Source organism: Acomys minous (genome assembly GCF_964271855.1).
Source record: "Acomys minous genome assembly, chromosome: 6".
Taxonomy (NCBI): Eukaryota; Metazoa; Chordata; class Mammalia; order Rodentia; family Muridae; genus Acomys; species Acomys minous.
This window is the reverse complement of record NC_140487.1, coordinates 109,779,071-109,798,781: the sequence shown is the minus strand read 5'-3', so window position 1 is coordinate 109,798,781 and position 19,711 is coordinate 109,779,071. Positions and strand designations below refer to the sequence as shown.

General features: G+C 41.9%; 1 protein-coding gene and 1 pseudogene across 3 annotated transcripts in view; one reads left to right on the top strand and one right to left on the bottom strand.

Annotated features, from left to right (window-relative positions):
• Nucleotides 1-19,711, top strand: part of CEP85 (centrosomal protein 85) — a 47,926-nt gene that overhangs the window by 8,365 nt on the left and 19,850 nt on the right. For both annotated transcript variants that reach the window (XM_084785250.1, XM_084785249.1), the window contains 3 exons: nucleotides 5,736-5,806; nucleotides 12,577-12,729; nucleotides 18,541-19,235. In XM_084785250.1, the coding sequence (XP_084641376.1) occupies nucleotides 5,752-5,806; nucleotides 12,577-12,729; nucleotides 18,541-19,235 (903 nt within the window). In that variant the 5' untranslated portion in view covers nucleotides 5,736-5,751. The remainder of the gene's footprint in view (nucleotides 1-5,735; nucleotides 5,807-12,576; nucleotides 12,730-18,540; nucleotides 19,236-19,711) is intronic.
• Nucleotides 13,008-13,696, bottom strand: LOC311599023 (iron-sulfur cluster assembly 1 homolog, mitochondrial-like; annotated as a pseudogene). The gene has a single exon. The product of its transcript is annotated as an iron-sulfur cluster assembly 1 homolog, mitochondrial-like (transcript).

Below are 19,711 nucleotides of genomic sequence, written 5' to 3'. Positions count from 1 at the left end.
CAGCTTTTTTTCATTACAGATTACATCATGATTTTCTCATCTCTTACAATCAATAGAACTTTTTAAAAAATCAGCAGAGCAAGAAAACAATCTAAAAAAGAAACACAAACAATTCGGTATAACCTACAATACAGCATACAGCAAAAAACAATCAATGTCCAAGTAGTGGTCAGAATGACCTGATTATTCTTTCTTTCTTTCTTTTTTTTGTTTTTTTGTGTTTTGTTTTTGTTTTTTTGAGATAGGGTTTCTCTGTATTAGCCTTGGCTGTCCTGGACTCTTTCTTTCTTTTTTTTTTAAATGGAGAAGTTTATTATAGGAGCGTGGGGAGAGAAGGAAAAGAGGGCACGGGAAGGGGGGGAAGAGAGGGAGAGAAAGAAGAAAGCTGATGATTATTTCTTAAGCAATATTTGGGAAAGTTTAATCATCAATTTCCCAGGGCTAAAGCCATTGTGTTTACATGATTGTTGTAGCAACATAGCTTGAAACTAAAAGTTCTCAACACAGAAAAGATTGGACTTCCAGTTCCAATCCAGCAGGTGTGCTATCTAAGCCTAGGCTATCTGCCAAGGGGTTAAAGTATCTGTAAAGCATGGTGTTCCAAGCCCACCTTCTAGTGCTCTCAAAGCTGAGTCTAAAGAAACTTATCTACAGTTAGGTAGGTACTGTTATGTCAAGATCCTAACTTTTCTTCCAAGCAGTTTGTTTCTGCTTGGGTGCTCAGAGCAAAAAACTATCATTGTCTCAAGCCTTTTGCTAGATACCTTTTTTCAACATTCTCTGTGGAAAAAAGTTTTCCAGTGTAAACTTCATTAGGGCTGAGAATAGAAAGACAGTTTTAAGAGAAAAAGCAGATTTCAAAGTAGTTTTTAGGCAAAATTACATCTAGACCATACATAATATTTAAGGGCAGTGGTGATCAACTGGAGATCTTTGGAACTTTGTCAAGCAAAGCCTCAACAGCCATCTGGATGTCTAGAGATCATGCTGGACAGTTGGAGGTCTCTGGAACTTTGTCAAGCAAAGCCTTTATGACTTGTCTTTCTGTCTATGACAAAAGATAATCATAGACAAATTTTTATGTAAATATATACATTTCTTTGAATGATACTATATCTGAATATTGAACCAATCACAGATTGGAAATGTACTGTGAACAGGAGAATTGTATCTATACTGAATAGATATCTGACTTTTTCTCATCATTATTCTCCAAGCAATATAGTACAAGTACTTACATAATATTTATATTACAGTAGACATGATAAGTACTCTAGATATGATGCTTTGGGTTTTTGGGGGGTGAGGGTCTCATAGCCCAGCCCCCTGGTCTTGGACTCCTTGGTCCTCCCACTTTCACCTTCCATGTGCTGGGATCACAAGCATGTGCCACTATACTTAGCCTGGTTTTTTGTTTGATTTTGGCTTTCAGTTTTTTGAGACAGGGTCTCTCTGTGTAGTCTTGGCTGTCCTAGAGTAGCTTTGTAGACCAGGCTGGCCTTGAATTCACAGTGATCCACCTGCCTCTGCCTCCTGAGTTCTGGGATTAAAGGCGTGTGCCACCATGCCTGGCTTGGTTTTTTGTTTTTTTGTTTGTTTTTTATTTAAATGATAGAGTCTTGGTAGTTTGCTCAGGCTAGCCTTAAACTCCGAGGCTCAAGTGCCTCGACTTTCTCAATAGTAAAGAGTAGACTATTACCTAGTCTCTAAGATGATTGTTTAAAATGTACAGGTAAATATGTTCTATGCAGATGCTATACTATTCCACATAAGAAGCAGGAGTGTGCACTTTGCTGTCTGAGGCATCCCTGGAATTAGTTCCAGATGGGTACGGGAGGACCATTATACAGAAGGTCCACTGGGTTCCTAAATAGAAGCGCTCAGTCTTAGCTGCATCTCTGTTTGGGAGTTCTCCTTTTGTCATTCTGTTCTTCTGAACTTGAAAATGTCTCAGAATCTGCTGTGGCTACTGTTTGGTTATTCTTCATTCTGTTTTTGTCTTTAATTTTTTTAGGCTGGGGCTCACTATGTAGCCTGGACTGGTTTCAAACTAGGAGTAGTAGTGTCTCAACTTTTCCAGTGCTGGGACTAGAGGCATGCACCCACACACCTGGCACTTTTATTCTTTTCTTTAAAGGGTAACAGAATGGAGTTGGTATTTTGTTCCCAGTACTGAAGGTGGGGAGCAGAGAAAAAAGATTAAAAGTTCAAAGTCAACCTGAACTACATAGCAAGACTCTTTGTCTTAAAAAAAAGAAAGAAAGAAACAAACAAACAAAAAGAGCCCCAGTGAAAGAGTAGTTTTGGTACTGACTGGAAACCTCACTAAAAAGGTGGGTGATTATTCTGTATTTTTAACTCACTGGCCACTAGTTGAATGGCTAGCCATAAGTTGATGATAACTTATCATAAGCCTAAGATTTTGTTTCTGTTGATTTTTGAGGGTTTTTGGTCTTTATTTTATTTTATGTGTATGGGTGTTTGCCTGTACACTATGTGCATGCAATGCCCAAAGACCTAGAAGATGTTGAATCCCATGGAACTGGAGTTAAAGCTGGTTGTTTTGAGGTACTATGTGGGTGCTGGGATCTGACCCAGGTCTCCTGAAAGAGCAACTAAAGCTAAGTGCTGTTACCCACTGGCATCTCTCTAGCCTCTGTTCTGGAGACAGTCTTACCATGGAGCTCAGGCTAACCTAGAACGTTCAGTCTTCCTGTTTTTGCTTCGAGTGCTAAGCTGATACTTTTATGAAGTGTGGTTTTGGAATATGGTTCCATTATGTTTTTGCACACGGTGAGTTGATGACTCATTGGGTTGTTGTTGATAAGACAGAACTGTAGAGGTCAGTAAAGTACATTAATTAGTATGATATAACCACCCTTTTTTCTTTCTTTTCTCTTTCTCTCTTTCTTTCTTTCTTTCTTTCTTTCTTTCTTTCTTTCTTTCTTTGTTTCATTCATTCATTTTTCGAGACAGGGTTTCTCTGTGTAGCCTTGGCTGTCCTGGACTTACTTGTAGATCAGTCTGGCCTTGAATTCACTGTGATCCACCTGCCTCTGCCTTCCGAGTGCTGGAATTAAAGGTGGTATACCACCACGCCCAGCTTTTTTTTTCCCCCCAAAATTGAATTTCACCTCTAAAAATTGTATCTTGTGAGTTTTCCCAAATTATTTTGGGCACTCGTAAATTGAGAGTTCCTGAATTACTGTTGTGCCCCTTGCATTTTTGTTTTCCTAACAAAGACATTAAAAACAACAGATAACTTCGTACTTAGGGCTGATATTTTTGTACTCTACCACATTAGTGGTTCTGTGGATCTAAACAGTGCACCTCATGAAATCATCTTTTAAGCTTTAATTTACAAAAAAAATAGAGAAATAACTAAGTTAACATTTTTACTGAAATCTTAAACTTGCTTAATTGGTTTTTTTTTTTTTTGGTTTTTCGAGACAGGGTCTCTCTGTGAAGCCTTGGCTGTCCTGAACTTGGTTTGTCAACCAGGCTGGCCTCGAACTCACAGCGATCCACCCGCCTCTGCCTCCCAAGTGCTGGGATTAAAGGTTTGCACCACCACACCTAGCATAAACTTGCTTAATTGTAACTCTTGTTACAAATCATATCCTTTGAGCAATGGGACTTAGCACAGCACCATACATAGCTGTTGTAAAGACACCTTAACCCAGTCCTCTTGAGAAGCCTGTACCCCATAGCCTGCATGTATACAGTGTCTTTCCTGTGTGTAGCTGTCTAAATAATAAATTCACCCACCTAGCATCACTTTGGCTGGTCTTGGAATTCTTTACTTTATCCTTTACCAGTGAAGGGCTCAAAGGTCCATTGGTTGCTGGCTACTACACTGTTTCCTGTTAGCACTGACAGTTGGCTTCTTCTCTTTCCTTCCCTCCCTCCTTTCTTTCTTTGTTGATTTTATTTTGTTTTTCTGGGATAGGGTCTTATGTAGCCCAGAATAGTCTTTGGTTTGGTTTTGTTTTGTTGAGGCAGGGTTTCCTAGCTGTCCGGGGACTCGCTCAATAGACCAGCTGGCCTTGAACTCGCAGGTCCACCTGCTCTGCTCTAGAATGGTGGGATTACAGGCGTGCATTACCACCTTTAGCACCTGGAATAATCTTATGTCTCCCAAATACTAGGTTCACCAGACTCTTCCACCTGACAAATGGTTTTTGTTTTGTTTTGTTTTGAGTTTTTTTGTTTAGTATGAGGAGGCAGAGATAGGACAGTTACTGCAGGTTCAAGGCCAGCTTGTGTATACAGTTAGACTTTTTTTTTGAGCTGATTAAATACATAAATTTATTAAGGGGTTCCAAGGGAAGAATGTGCCATAGCAAGCCTCAGTGTCCAAAACCAAACAAGCAGGGCTGGTGAGATGGCTCATTGAGTAAAAGTGCAGCTGAGTTTCTATACCTTGTATCCATGCAAAGGAGGGAATGAGGTGACTTCTCTTCCACTATGTTCACATTCATACTGTGTGCATACATAGTTTTCAAGTTTAAAACATGCTTATCCTGACTGATATCAGGAGCCAGAGGAAAGAGGATCACAAGTTCAAGCTTATCTCCGAAATGATATGTATCTTTTCATATGCTAATGTGTTGACTTGTTGGCTCAAAACTCCTGGGTGATTTTTTTGGTTTGTTTTTTGTTTTTTTGAAGGGGTGGTTGTTAACCAGTGTTCTTCCTGCTTGTCAGAGTTGTATTCCTTTTGACATGACACTAGAGCTTTATAGGCAGCAGTCTTGGTGAATAAATCTTTACAAAAACATATTCTCAGTAACCCTAAACTCCTAATTATGTTAGAAATAAAGCCTTATTATTTTAAAATTTTTCTATAGTCCCTAAGAAGTCTGATTAGTATAGTACTTATTTCTTCTAGTTGTGTTTGAGGCAGTACTACTTTAACTAAATTCTCTTTTGTATAACTTGAGAAGTTTATTGGTAAGTCCTTTATAAAATTAGTTTATCGTTTCTAGGTTTTCCATTAATAGCAAACCCCAGGGGGGCTGTGTGCCCTTTGAAGCTCTGCACTTGCCCTATGCATCTCTTCGTAATATCCTTTTGTCCTTTTTTCCTGTCTTTATTTTGTTTTGTTTGAGACAGCCTAATTCTGTCTCCCAGGATGGCCTCAGATTTGTCGTAATTCTTCTGCCTCAGCTTCCCAAATGTAGGATTATAGGTATACAGTACCACAGCTGGCTGTAATAGCTTTGTAATAAGCCCATAGTTTGTGTTTTGAAACAAGATATGCAGTTCTGGTTGACCTAGAATTCGTTATGTAAACCATGCCAGTGTTGAATCTGTGGTAATTCTCTTGTCTCTGCCTCTTGAGTGCTGGAGTTATAGATGTGTACCATCATGGGTGATCTAAACTAGTAAATGTAAAGATTCCTTAAATTCTAGCAAATAAACCAAACTGAAGGAGGGGGTCATGGGAACATTGATTTATAGCTAGTTGATAATTTGAGTAACATTGGCAGTGGAGCAGCTGGAATAACCCCCCCCCCCCCCCACACACACACACAGCGCACACATACACGGAGCCTGATGCCAGAAGCATATTGTTAGAGTTAGGAGGGAACTGAATTTACATCAAAATTACGATGTGGTTTTGTTGGTGTTTGTTTGTTTGTTTATTTTTGTTCCAGTCAATGGGAACTGAGTTACAAATATTTTTTTTAACGATACTGGAAAGTTCTGACTGACTATCTTTCATTCTGTAGTTGTCTCAGGTGACTGATGGCCATGCAAGAAAAATACCCCAATGACAGGTCTCCTCATGCTGCTTCACCAGGTGAGTAATCTTCTGTTCTGTGTCATATTTGTGAGTGAGAGAGAGAGAGATGGGGGGGAAAGGGGGAGGAGAGAGAGGCTGCTGTGGAGTCCAGAGGTTCACTTCTGTGCTATGTATGAGACATAGTCCTAAGTGAACTGGGGGAAGAACAAACAGCAGGTATCACTGTCCTCTGCTCATGTGCTATCTGCAAAGATTGGAATTCTTGGCTGCCAGCTGTCTCTTGTACAGTCACAAAAGGCCTGGGAATTTATCTCTCGAATGGATGGACAAGCTTTTGAAAGCTCATTAGGAGTACAGTGTAGGCATATGAAGTATGTAAGCTAATCGCACACACACAGATGGGGGGATTCAGTAAAGGAAGCAAATTCCAAACCAGAATAGTAAAATAACTGAGTTTTTGAGATATTTGTGAAAAAATGACATTTTAAAATTGCTTTATTTAACTTCAGAGTACCTGGGCACAGTAGACGCCTGTTACATATTTGTGGTATCCTCTTAGGTATGTTCGCTTTCCTTTCTTTCTCTTTTTCTTTCTTTCTTTGTTTTTTGAGACAGAGTTTTTCTGTGTAGCTCTGGCTGTCCAGGACCTCACTTTGTAGACCAGGCTGGCCTCAAACTCACAGCGATCCACCTGCCTCCCCCTCCCGAGTGATAGGAGTAAAGGCTTCTTTTCTTTTTTTCTTTTTCTACATTTTTATTTGTGTGCATGTGTGTAGATGCCTGTGCTGTGGAGGTCAGTATGAACTCTCAAGAGTTGTCCTCTCCTACCACCTTGTGTGATCTGGGAATCAAACTCATTGCCAAGGTTGTGCCCATGCGCTTCTACTTTGAGCCTTTTTGTTGGGCAGCTTGCTTCTCACACAGTAGGCGTCATGATAAGCATCTGGATGACTTCAAGATTCATTCAGTAGCTGTGCACTGCCTTAGAGTAAGTTGTACTTTATTTTTTTATTTTTATTTATTTATCTATTTTTTTGTAAGTTGTACTTTAAATAGGTGGTACAAGATAGCAATTTCTAACAAAGTTTCCTGCCTTTTTGGGTGTCTTCAGTAGCATGTCCTTCAGATTAATAATGGTCTTCACAGCTTCACAGGCACGTACACACAAGTGTTTTGTTGGTTTGGTGGGGGTGACAGGGTCTTGGAGTTCTGACTGACCTGTAATTCACTATATAGACCAGTCTGGTCATAGACTTGAAGCAATGACTGTGTGCCACCACACCTAGCTACATAGATGCTGCTGATAGGACATGTGACTTAAGCCAGGGTCTTATATATACCCTAGGTTAATCTGAAACTCCATTTTAGCCAGGGATGACTTTTAAAATCTTGATCCTCTTGCCTCTACTTCTTAAGTGCTGGGATTATTATAGATATGAGGCATAATACCCAACTAAAAAAATACAATTTAAGTAACTCACATGGCACATACTCACAGAACACGCACATTAAAATAAGTCAGAGCTGGAAAGATGGCTCAGCCGTTAAAGGCTGTAGGCTCACAACCAAAATTATAAAATACGCCAGATAAATTGGATCTCAGCACTCAGGAGGCAGAGGCTGTGAATCGCTTTGAGTTTAAGGCCAGCCTGGTCCACAAAGCAAGTCCAGGACAGCCAAAGCTACACAGAAAAACTCTGTCTTGAAAAAGCAAAAAAGAGGGGGTGGGGAAAAAGAAAGAAGGAAAGAGAAAGAAACCTTGCCTCATAAAACCAAGGAGTGGGGGAGATAATTTGAGTATAGATAGATCAGGCTTATTCTTTAAAGTCAGAGTATAAATCAAACAGTAGGAGTCCTAAGAGGAAGGCTGCCTTCCACAGATACTAAGAGTATATGTTATAAATAGAAGGGAAGAGTAGGGAAGGAAAATGATGAAAATGGCAGAAACACTAAGCCGGAAAGAAGGAAGGTAATTTGTGTTGAGATCATTTGCCGGTTCCTAGATCGTATAGTCAATAGAACCTTATTTTCCAATTTCAACTTAAACTTTGGCACTTAAGTTAAATGGAGGGTAAGTAGCTGCTGGTGCATTTGCTTATGTGGATCTTCAGATACAACAAATTCACATAAAAATTAATTGAACTGTAAGCTGATCATGGTGGATCATCCCACGTGCAGCTCTTGGGAGACAAGCAGAGTGCAGGTTCAGGGCCACCCCTGGGCTGTGTGTGCATCCTGAACCTGCCTCAAAAGGAAAATAATATATTTGCTTCTTTTCTTTTGGGTATTGCTAAGCTTTGAATCTGGAGCTTTGTAGAGGCAAGCACTCTACCACTGAGCTACAAGCAAAACAGACAATGAATGAAGGAATAAAGGAGCGATTAAAAACAAGGCAGCACTAGTAGTACGTACCTGCAGCGCCCACCCTTGAGGCCAAGGCAGGAGGATCAAGAGTCACTGTCTCAAAAACAAAACTTACTTGGATTTAAGTCTTTAACAAAGTGTATAATGTGGTGGTGGGAGAATGGGGTATGTGTACAAGGATAGAAGTACCAGGCTAGGGCACCCTAGAGCTGAAGTCAGGTTGTTGTGAGCCACCCAAAGTAGGTGCTGGGAACTGAACTTAGATACTCAGAGAGCAGTATGTGCTCTTCACACTGAGCCATCTCCGTGCCGTGTGTGGACCTACTAGTACATAAACAAGCTTTGAAGCCAAATCCTATGAGTCTTGGGGTTTTTTTTCCCCCTTATTTGGTGTTTTCTTTAATTTTTTACATTTATTTATCAAAGTCCAGTTTTGACATCAACTGGGGAAAACTGAGGTGGGACGTGAATCCTGTGGCTGCCTGGCTGGTGAGCCTGCAGACTTTCTCTGAGGGCAGCCTCCAGGCCGGAACTGATAGTTACGGGCAATAGCTTCCACTGATGGTGGGAAAGAAGGAGAGAAAAGAACCATGCACACACACTTACATTAGACAACAAAGACAGCCAGCCTCCAGCAGGTAGGTTTCAACAAGCTGCTTTTTTTATATTATTTTTTTAAATCCTTATCCTTATTCTTATCCTTCTCATTATTCTCACAGTTTATATACCCACCAAAAATCTTTCAAGCAGTACAAAAATCACAATGTATTTACATTCTCTCTATAAATAAATTACAATGGATATACATAAGAAATCATGTTCCCCAATACCTTTACATGATCAAATGTTTTATGGGTGAGAAACAAACATGAATAGCAAGTTATTTCTAAGAACCCACATACATTTGTACATAAGCAACTTATTACATATTAACAGTATAAGCAAGCAAGGTAATTTCTCAGCCAGCGTTTCTTTACTGGCAGGCTGCAACTTGCAGTTACAAAGAAGGAATCAATTATTTTAAGAAGTAATCTTATAAAGATCTTTCTAAAAAATCACAAATCTGAACTATATAAAAATAGCCATTTCTACTTTTAAGTCCTAAAGGTGTTCATCCACTCATTAATATGTTTTATTAAATCATATCAGGAAGCTGAGGGTAGAAAAATAGAATAAGGAAATCAATTCTCATCATAGGCACCAGCCCAGCTCGAAAGAGTCACGTCTGCCAATGCTGCTATGGGCCATTGTTCTTGCTTTGCCAAGCTTTACTAATAAGAGTGTGCTTTCTCCTAACTTCACCTGTCCCCTAAGATTTCCTGCATTGGGGCCAACAGCAAAAACACTTTTTAAAAATGTATTTATTATTTATACAGTATTCTGCCTGCATGTGTGCCTGTCCGCCAGATCTCATTACAGATGGTCATGAGCCACCATGTGGTTGCTGGGAATTGAACTCGGGACCTTTGGAAGAACAAACAGTGCTCTTAACCTCTGAGCCATCTCTCCAGCCCCAGCAAAAACATTTTTACCTTACTTTGCTAAACAATCTCTTTTTCCCTTAGACTTTCTACGTTAGATCCACTAGCAAAAACCTCTTTACCTAACCTTGTTGAACAATTTATTTATTTTTTGTTTTGTTTGTTTTTGAGACAGGGTCTCTCTGTGTAGCCTTGGCTGTCCTGGACTCACTTTGTAGACCAAGTTGGCCTCGAATTCACAGAGATCCATCTGCCTCTGCCTCCCGAGTGCTGGGATTAAAGGCGTGCACCATCATGTCCCCGCCCGGTGAACAGCCAAGGCTACACAGAGAGACCCTGTCTCAAAAAACCAAAAAAAAAAAAGATTTTATGTGTGTGAGTATTCTGCCTGAAGGTATGTCTGTGTACCAAGTACAAGCCTGGTGGGTGACCTCAGAGGTCAGAAGAGGGCACTGGAGTTACAGATGGCTGTGAGCTGAGATGTAGCTGCTGAGAGTCAAATCTCGGTGCTCTGATTGCAGAGGCATCTCTTCAGCCCCGTACATGGTTTCTTTGTCCTCAGGATAACCCTTTTCCTCCTTCCTTCCTTCCTTCCTTCCTTCCTTCCTTCCTTCCTTTCTTTTCTGACAGTATCTCACTATGTAACACAGGCTAGACTGGAACTGGATATGTAGCCCTGGTTAATCTTGAACTCAAAGAGACACACTTATGTCTGCTAGGACTAAAGCTATGCACCATTATACGCAGCGCTCCTTAAACTTGCTAATTTTATCTGTGTTCACCTGTTGAGGGTACCTTGGTTCAGGCTAGCAATAGTTTTCAATCAGGAACTGAAATGCCTGCTTCTGTGTGCGCCCTTGGGACATGAAGGATAATTCACACATCATTATGACTGAAGGAGGGTTGCTACTGGTATTTAGTCTGTGGAGACCAGGGGATTAAATCATTCTATGATGTGTAGCCCACTTAGGCTATATAGTGAAGGATAGTTTTGCTCAGAATGCTAACAGCTATAACTGGACTTTTTGGACCCACCTGTAGTTTAAATAAAGACATGGAGACTTACTAATATTTAAAAGCTAATGCCACACTGGGCAGACTCTTAGCTAGCTCATCTAACTCATCCCGACTATTGTAGCTCACGATCCACCATGTGGCTAGTTGTTTACATCCCTGCTCCTGTTCATGTCCTCAGCGTCTTGATGTTGACTCTCTGAGACTGATTCCTTCCTCCAAAGTCCCTCATTCTACCAGAAAGATCTGCCTTCCCCTTTTGCCCAGCCATTGGCCGTCAGCTCTTTACTAAAGCACGTCAGATACAATTCTAGATTGCTTTAGGCAGGTGAAGAAGGAACAAACATTTATAAAATACGAGACCAGTGATGGGTCATAGCTCTCTGCTCTCTGCCAGTACAGAATTAACTACTGAATGTACAGAGACACGCCCTCACACAGTGCACCCCTGTGAAGGAAGTGTGTGGGTACTTGAATGTACAGAGACACACCCTCACACAGTGCACCCCTGTGAAGGAAGTGTGTGGGTACTGGAGCTGGACACGCAACCATCACGCTCTTCTGCAGCTAACACCCTAAAGATGACTGTAGCTTTGCCTGGTCTGGAAATAGCTGTAAGTGTGGCTGTCGTTGTATTTCTGCCTTCCAAGTCCAAGGTGACAGGTGTGTGCCACTATGCCAGGCTTCTTGGTAGGTCTCAGTTCTGTCTTTTTTGTTTTCGTTTTTGTTTTTCAAGGCAGGGTTTCTCTATGTAATAGCCCTGGCTGTTCTGGACTCACTTTGTAGACCAGGCTGGCCTCAAACTCACAGAGATCTACCTTCCTCTGCCTCCTGAGTGCTGGGATTACAGGCCTGTGCCATCATGCCCGGCTTTAGTTTTATCTATTAACATTCTCATCTCTCTCTCTTTTTTAATTTTTCAAGACAGGGCTTTTCTGTGTAGCTTTGGCTGTCCTGGACTGGCTTTGTAGACCAGGCTGGCTTTGAACTCACTGCCTGCCTCTGTCTCCTGAGTGCTGGGATTAAAGGTGTGTGCCACCATGCCCACTATGTCTCATGTTATTTCAATTAAAAATAACAATCTCAAGCTGAGCCTGATGGGACACACATGTAATCACAATACTCAGGAGGCTGAGATAAGTGGATTGCCGTGAGTTTGAACTGTATCTCAAGAAATCAGAGCATGCCTTTAATCCCAGAATTTAGGAAGCAGAGACAGACTGATCTCCCTGAGTTTGAGGCCAGCCTAGTTGACTTGCATAGCAAGTGCCTGGCTAACCAGGGCGTCATAGTGAGACCCTGTCTCAAAAAAGCAAAACAAACAGCAACAAAATAAAATAAACTGATCAACAAAAGTAAATCAAGTAGCTCATAGTAGCTGAACTGGGCCTGGGAATGAGAAAGGTGTGGTTGCTGCTGTCTTACAGGTTTAAATTACTTTTTAAAAGCTATTGCCAGACTTTTAGAGTATAGTTTCTCATTTGCTGTGGACATAACCATTAACCCCACCCCCTACCCCCCAGATTTTTCATGTACTCCTTTGTTATCTGTCAACCTGTAGGAAACATTGTATTGCTGACAAGGTTTTTAAGAACTACATTGCAGATTCTTAGGATAGTGCATGCTTAGAGCGTGGCTCTATTTGAACTCTCTCTGTGTTGCTGTAATAAGGTGTGTTATATACAGGTACATATAACTGAGGTAGAATGCAGTACCTAAGAAGCTCCAGCTGCTTAGCTCATTGCTCCATGCTCTTGGCATCCAGGGCTAATGGCACAACTGGATTAAGCACCAATTCTTTGAAAGGAGGCTGTCTTTGGAAATCTTGAGCCTCAGCAATGTGGATAGATAGTGAAGGAATTACACATGAAATCTCCTAAATAAAAATTTACTGACTTCACCCCCCAAAAAGGTGCTAAATTGAGTTTCATCAACTGTTCATACTAAAGTGAAAAATGCCTCTTACAGGTTCCAGTGTGACTCAAAAAGGCAGTTCTCTGGGGACTGAGTGGCAGACACCGGTTATCTCAGAGGCCTTTCGGAGCCGCTTCAGCCGCTGCTCAAGTATAGCTGACAGTGGGGACACAGCCATTGGGACATCATGCTCAGACATTGCAGACGGTAAGGTTGGACTTGTGACATGATTGTCAACATGTGCTGCCGTGTTCAGTTGACATTTGCAGAATGATCATAAGTTAAGGCTATTCAGTCATGGAATCTGAATAACCATAAGTAGTCTTGAGATTATTATTATTGTTGGTTTTGTTTTGTTGTTTTTTTCGAGACAAGGTTTCTCTGTGTCACTGTGGCCAGCTTGTAATAAAAAATAAAGGGCTGTAGATAAGCGCTCTGGCTGTCCTGGCCTGGCTTTGTAGACCAGGCTGGCCTTGAACTCACAGAGATCCGCCTGCCTCTGCCTCCCAAGTGTTGGGGTTAAAAGTGTGTGCCATCACGCCCGGCTGAATAAGCCTTTTCTTTTTTCTTTTTTCTTTTTTTTTAATTTCCAAATGCATCACTTTATTTTTCCCATGAGGCAGCCACACATTATAAATTCTGAGCATGTGACAGTCACATGATTTCTTCAGTAAGCTCCAAGGCAGATCCCGGCTCTCCTGGAGCTTGGAGTCCTGAGGTTTCAAATGTTAAAGCTCTCACCACAGCCACATGTTTCTTGATGTTAAGGTTATTGAAAACAAACTGACTGGATAGTTTGTCCTCCACATAGCCCATTTCTGTTCCTAAAAGTGTTAGCTGTGCTTTCTTTTCAATGAACACTCTGACTCCATCTTGAATAACTTCTTCATCATAATCTCCTTTTGTGTTTGTATACTCCAGGCTATAAGATAGGCCGTTACAGCCCTTGGTTCGCACTCCAACTTTCAGACCCACATGCTCTGCTTGTCTTTAAGAAGCTGCTTTATCTTGCTCACAGCTGAGGGGGTCAGCGTGAGCGCCGCCCCTGTGGGCTGCTGCATCCTTTTGCTTACGGCCCGCATGGTGGCGCGGACCAACGACACCAACATGTTCACGTCATGGCACCCGCAGCCTCGGGCTGGAGCGTGGGACCTTCAGCCTTTCCCCATGGACACGGCGGGCACTTTTCTGAATAAGCCTTTTAAAAAAGTGTGTATTATCTTTTGGTTTTAGAGATACTGTCTTGCAAAGACAAGGCTGTCTTTTTTTCTTTTTCTTTTTTTTTTCTTCTTTTGATTATTTGAAACAGGGTTTCTCTGTGTAGCCTTGGCTGTCCTGGACTCACTTTGTAGACCAGGCTGGCCTCGAACTCACAGCGATCCACCTACCTCTGCCTCCCGAGTGCTGGCATTAAAGGTGTGTGCCACCACGGCCCAGCCGGACCAGGCTGTCTTTGAACTTGCTGTGTATTCAGAAATAACCTGATCTTGGGCTGGAGACATGGCTCAGTGGTTAAGTGTGCCACCTGCTCTTCCAGAGGTCCTGAGTTCGATTCTCAGCAACCACATAGTGGCTCAATATCACATCTATAATGTGATCTGATGTCCTCTTCTGCAGATAAAGTACTCTCATACATTAAATAAATAAAAACCTTTTTTAAAAAGAAAGAAAAAACCTGATCTTCCTGCATTCATCCCCCAAGTGCTTGTATTATAGGTGTGTGCCACCTATGGCCAGTGTAATTAAAAACAAACAAACAAAAAAAAAAAAAAACAGGGCAGGAGAGATGGTTCTGTGGTAAAGAACACTAACTGCTCTTCCAGAGACCTGGATTCAATTCCTAGCACCCAAATGGCAGCTCACAACTGTCTGTAACATGAAGATCTGACATCCACAGACATACAGGCAGGCAAACACCGATGCACATAAAATATAAATGAATAAATTATTTTATATATATATATATACACACATATATATATTTTACAAAGAATCACGTGCACTTGCATATACATTCAGATAAAATACATGAATAAAATAAAATAACCCTTTTAAAATTTTATTTCATTTTTTGTTTTTCGAGACAAGGTTTCTTGTGTAAAAATATATACAATATTTTTATCTGTATTTGTATATATATAAGATAAAGCAGGAATGGTAGCACAGTAGTTGAAGGCTAGCTTGGGCAACATAGTAAGACCCTGTTTCAAAAAATAAAAAAATACTTTGTGTTTGTCACTGAAAATGTAGAAAAATTGGAATGTTTATACGTATCTGCTAGGAACATAAAAACATTGTAGTTGTTTTGGAAAAATAATCTACCAATTTCTAGAAGGATTAAATTTATATTTTTTTCCTTCTCTGAAACAGGGTCTGGTGTGTTCTAGCTTAGCCTCAAAACTTCTGATTCCCTTCCAGGCTTGGGCCACTGTGCCTGGAATCAAACCCGGCTTCATGCACGCTAGACAGGTGTTCTACTAACTGGGCTATATCCCCTTGCAGATGAAAGTTTAAGTTAATAATTACACTTTTAGGTATATACACAAGAGAAATGAAAACATGTACATGAGTGTTCGTAGCAGTTTTATTCATAATAAGCAAAAAGTAGAAACACATTTGCAGCTAATGAATAGATGACTAAAAAATGTTTATCCTTATAAAACCTTAGAATAAAGCAAATGAAGTACTTGTATGGTTTGAATTAGATCAACTGTAGAAACATTAAACAAAGCTAGTAATAAAAACCATCCACACTCCTATATTCCAACACTTGGGAGGCAGAGGCAGGTGGATCTCTGTGAGTTTGAGGCCAGCCTGGTCTACAAAGTGAGTGCAGGACAGCCAAGTGCTGGGATTATAGGCTTGTGCCACCACACTCAGCTGCACATTAGTGGTTTTTTAATGCTAGGGAAGTTGAGGGTAGTGGAGAGTTGACTGCTAAAGGATAAGAGGTTTCTTTTGGAATAATAAAACAGAGCTTGAAGTGGTAGTTACACAACTCTGTAGACCATTTCAATTGCATGAATTGTAGGGTATGGGAATTTATATTAGTTATTTGGGGTGTTTTTTTTTTAAGATTTATTTATTTATTATGTATACAATGCATATCAGATCACATTATAGCTGGTTGTGAGCCACCATGTGGTTGCTGGGAATTGAACTCATGACCTCTGGAAGAGCAGTCGGTGCTCTTAACCGCTGAGCCATCTCTCCAGCCCCCTTGTTATTTTTTTAATGGGGTTTTGTGTAGCAGTGCAAGCCTATGATCCCAGCTGTCAGAAGGCTCCATTTTGAGGCAGGCTAGATGATTGATTGAGCAGTGGAGGTGCTTGCCACCAAGCCTGAGAGAGTTCTATGAACTTACAGTGGAAGGAGAAAACCAGCTCCCATCAGTTGTCTGTCCTCTAACCTCCTACAGGTGCACTGTGGTGTGTGTGAGCACATGTACACACATACACAGTTCTCTTACTTTTTACAAATATAATTGTATTTTTTGTTTGTTTTTCGAGACAGGGTTTCTCTGTGTAGCCCGGGCTATCCTGGACTCCCTTTGTAGACCATCCTGGCCTTGAACCCACAGAGAGCCACCTGCCTCTGCCTCCTGAGTGCTGGGATTAAAGACGTGTGCCACCACGCCTGGCACAAATGTAATTTTTTTTTTTAAATTAAGTTTGAAGTTAGCCTGGGTTACTTTGTAGACCATGTTTCAGTAAAACAAGGAAAGAAACAGGCTCAGTACTTGACCACCATGCGTGACCACCTGAGTTGTGGTGCCCACCATCTAGTTCTCTTCCTCTCTCCCTCTCTCCCTCCCCCCATCCCCCCACCTCCTCACACACCCCCTCCCACCCCCATCACACAGGCAGACACAGCTATATGACATTGTTTCAAAAAATTTAAAGAACTAGGATGTTAAAATCACTTTAATTTGTATTGGAGCTGTGGCGTTTTCCCTGAGTTTAACCTCCAGTGCCAGCCAAACACAACAGTTTTGTGTAGTTTTTGCTTGCTAAAGTCTTGGTGTCTCTCTCTTGCTGCCACGTGTTTTTAAACTCTATTTTACTTGTTTTTTAGTTTTTTTGAGACAGAGTCTTTCTATGTAGCCTTGGCTGTCCTGGACTTTTCTTTGTAGACCAGGCTGTCTTGGAACTCACAATGATCCGCCTGCCTCTGCCATTGAGTGCCCGGATTACAAGCCTGGATTACACCACACCCAGCTTCTATTTTATTTGTGATATTGAAGCCTCTACCTCCCTTCCACCAACCTCTTAACCCTGGGTGTTAGGAAGGAGGTTAGTGAAGAGGGAGGACACAGGCCCCTTTACTTTGCCCAGCTGTTTAGGGTCAGTGGGCTTCTTTGGGGCAATACCAATCTCTGTCAACAGCAAATGCAGCAAGCAGTCTCCTTAGAGATGCTGCGTGGAAATGTTTCTGTCTATCTCCAAGCTGCCACACCGTCCATCTCTGGTTTCTCCAAACTGCTACACGTCATACACCACCACCACATGCCACACTTTCTCTCTCCTTAGAGTCCTAGACCCCACCCCTCTTCATACCCAAGAGGAGGGCTGTTACCAGCTTGCAAAGGCCACACCCCGAAGGAGGCAGTTGTCATCTGTGGGCACACTAAAGTCCAAGCTGAATCCCATATTAAAGCAAAAACATATTTACATAACATAACTGAGTTTACAAAGAACCAAAACTTCCACTATACAACTCACACTCACTCTCTCTCTTCCTCCCTCCTTCTTCCTCCTTTTATCCTTTTTTTTTTTTTTCCCCATTCTTTTTTGGTTTTTTGAGAAAGGATTTCTCTGCACAACAAGCCCTGGCTGTTCTGAGGCTGACCTCGAACTCAGAGAGATCTGATTGCTTCTGCCCCCAGCTTTGGGATTAAAGACACGTGCCATCACACCTGGCCTGCCCCGTGTCCTCCATGCTGCTTAGTTTGCCTGAAGCTTTTTGTTTATTTATTTGTTTTTTTGTTTCGTTTTTTTCTTGTTTTTGTTTTTAGTATAATCTTTTCTATGCCACCAGGATAACCTGAATATAGGAAGTTGGATATTTCACATAAATTACAAGGGATAATTTGTTTTGGATGTGTTTGTTGTTTTTTGTTTTGAGATAGGATGTCACTATTAAATAGTTAAGGCCAGCTTTCAACTAGCAGTTAGCCCTGGTGGGCCTTGAATAAATATAAGTCTAGTCTGAACAAAAGCTTAGTACAGACGAGTGGGCAAGTGGACAACAAAATACACAGCAGATTTCTGCGTTTACTCACTTGAGCGTGCTCAGTGTGCTAGGGTGAAACCCGAGAGTTACTAAGAATATCGTCAAATGTGCAGGCAGTCGCTCTGGGGCGTGGGAGATAGCAGCCCTGACGCAGATGCGTGCTCCTGCCTGGATCCTCAGCAGCACCATCCGTCTCTCCCAGCTTCGGGTAGTTTGGAATTGTTCACTTGCACTGAAGAGCTTTTGGAGGTCAGAGGGCTTTGGCACTCCCTGGAGAGAATATTATTTTTATTAGATTAGATTATAATTTAGATTTGTCCAGCTTCCAGAAGAGTGGGACCTAATCCATCTCTCTTAAAGTAAGTGATTTTTTTAGGTTTAGTTTTCAGCTTTGCTTAGGGACCACCAAGACTTTTTATTGAAATACAAAGGACATAATATAAGGTAAAGGGAAGCCATTGTTGGCATATCTTTTGAATAGTAGCTTTGGGATACTGGAATGTAGGTTCTCAAGTTGTTGTGTCTTCTTGCTTGATTCTCATCTTTTTTAGGGCCAAGGGTTTTACTGTGTAGCATAGCTGGCCCAGAACTGTCAGTGTAGCCCATGCTGGCCTCACACTCAGGATAATTATTTGCTTTAATTTCCCAAATGCTAGGATTATAGGCACAGGCCACCACTTCAACTCCTACCTGCTCTTTCTCTCAGGAAGAGAACATCTAACGTAGCAACCAGATGAGAAAGCTTGCTGCTTTAATTCTGACTCAAGGAAGATCTTCTCTCCACAGATTTTTGCAGCTCAGGCGGCAGCCCTTCTTTCCAGCCAATCAAAAGCCACATAACCATTCCAACAGCCCATGTGATGCCTTCTACTTTGGGGGCCTCTCCTGCCAAACCAAATTCTACTCCCTCTGGGCCGCCTTCCTCTAAACTCCCCTTGCCAGGGTTGGCTGAAGGTGTGGGGATGACAAGAAATGGAGACTTCGGTGCAGTGAAGCGTTCTCCGGGCCTATCAAGAGACTTCATGTATCTCCCAAGTGCTGCTGGAGAAAACGGGGTTCAGCAGGCCTGGTTTCCAGCAGTGGGCCATGAACGAGAAGGAGACATGAGGAAGTTTGATATTCCTAGCATGGAGTCCACCCTTAACCAGCCAGCCATGGTAGAGACATTCTATTCAGATCCCCATTCCCGAGCCCACTTTCCCAACCCAAGATCTGATACAAATAAGGATGTCTACAAAGTATTGCCAGAATCCAAGAAGGCCCCAGGCAGTGGTGCAGTGTTTGAGCGGAATGGCCCACATGCTAGCAGCACTGGGGTACTCCCTTTGGGACTTCAGCCGGCGCCTGGGCTTTCCAAGTCACTATCCTCTCAGGTGTGGCAACCAAATCCTGACCCTTGGCATCCTGGAGAACAGTCCTGTGAACTCAGTACCTGTCGACAGCAGTTGGAATTGATTCGTTTACAGATGGAGCAAATGCAGGTAGAAAACCATTTCTTGGATTTTGCATGTTATGTTCCTCCTTAAACTGCCTAACTTCTAAGTTTTAGGGCTTTTGTTTGATTGATTGGTTGGTTGGTTTTTGGTTTTTCAAGACAGGGTTTCTCTGTGTGTATCTCTGGCTGTCCTGGATTCACTTTGTAGACTAGGCTGGGCTTGAATTCACAGCGATCCACCTGCCTCTGCCTCCCGAGTGCTGGGATTACAGGCGTGCGCCACCATGCTCGACTTGGTTTTTTTGAGTCAGGGTTTCTCTGTGTAACCCGGCTGTGTGTAAGCATAGTGTGCGTTTGTACATATGATGAGTGCAGTGACTGAGAAGGCCAGAAGAGGGCGTTGCATCTCTGGGAGCTGGAGTTAAAAGAGCTGTGAAGACCTGAGCTTAGGGCCTCTGGAGAACCTTAATTGTAGAGCCGTCTCTCCAGCCTACCTTGGCCTTGACAAGTTCTAACTCTAAA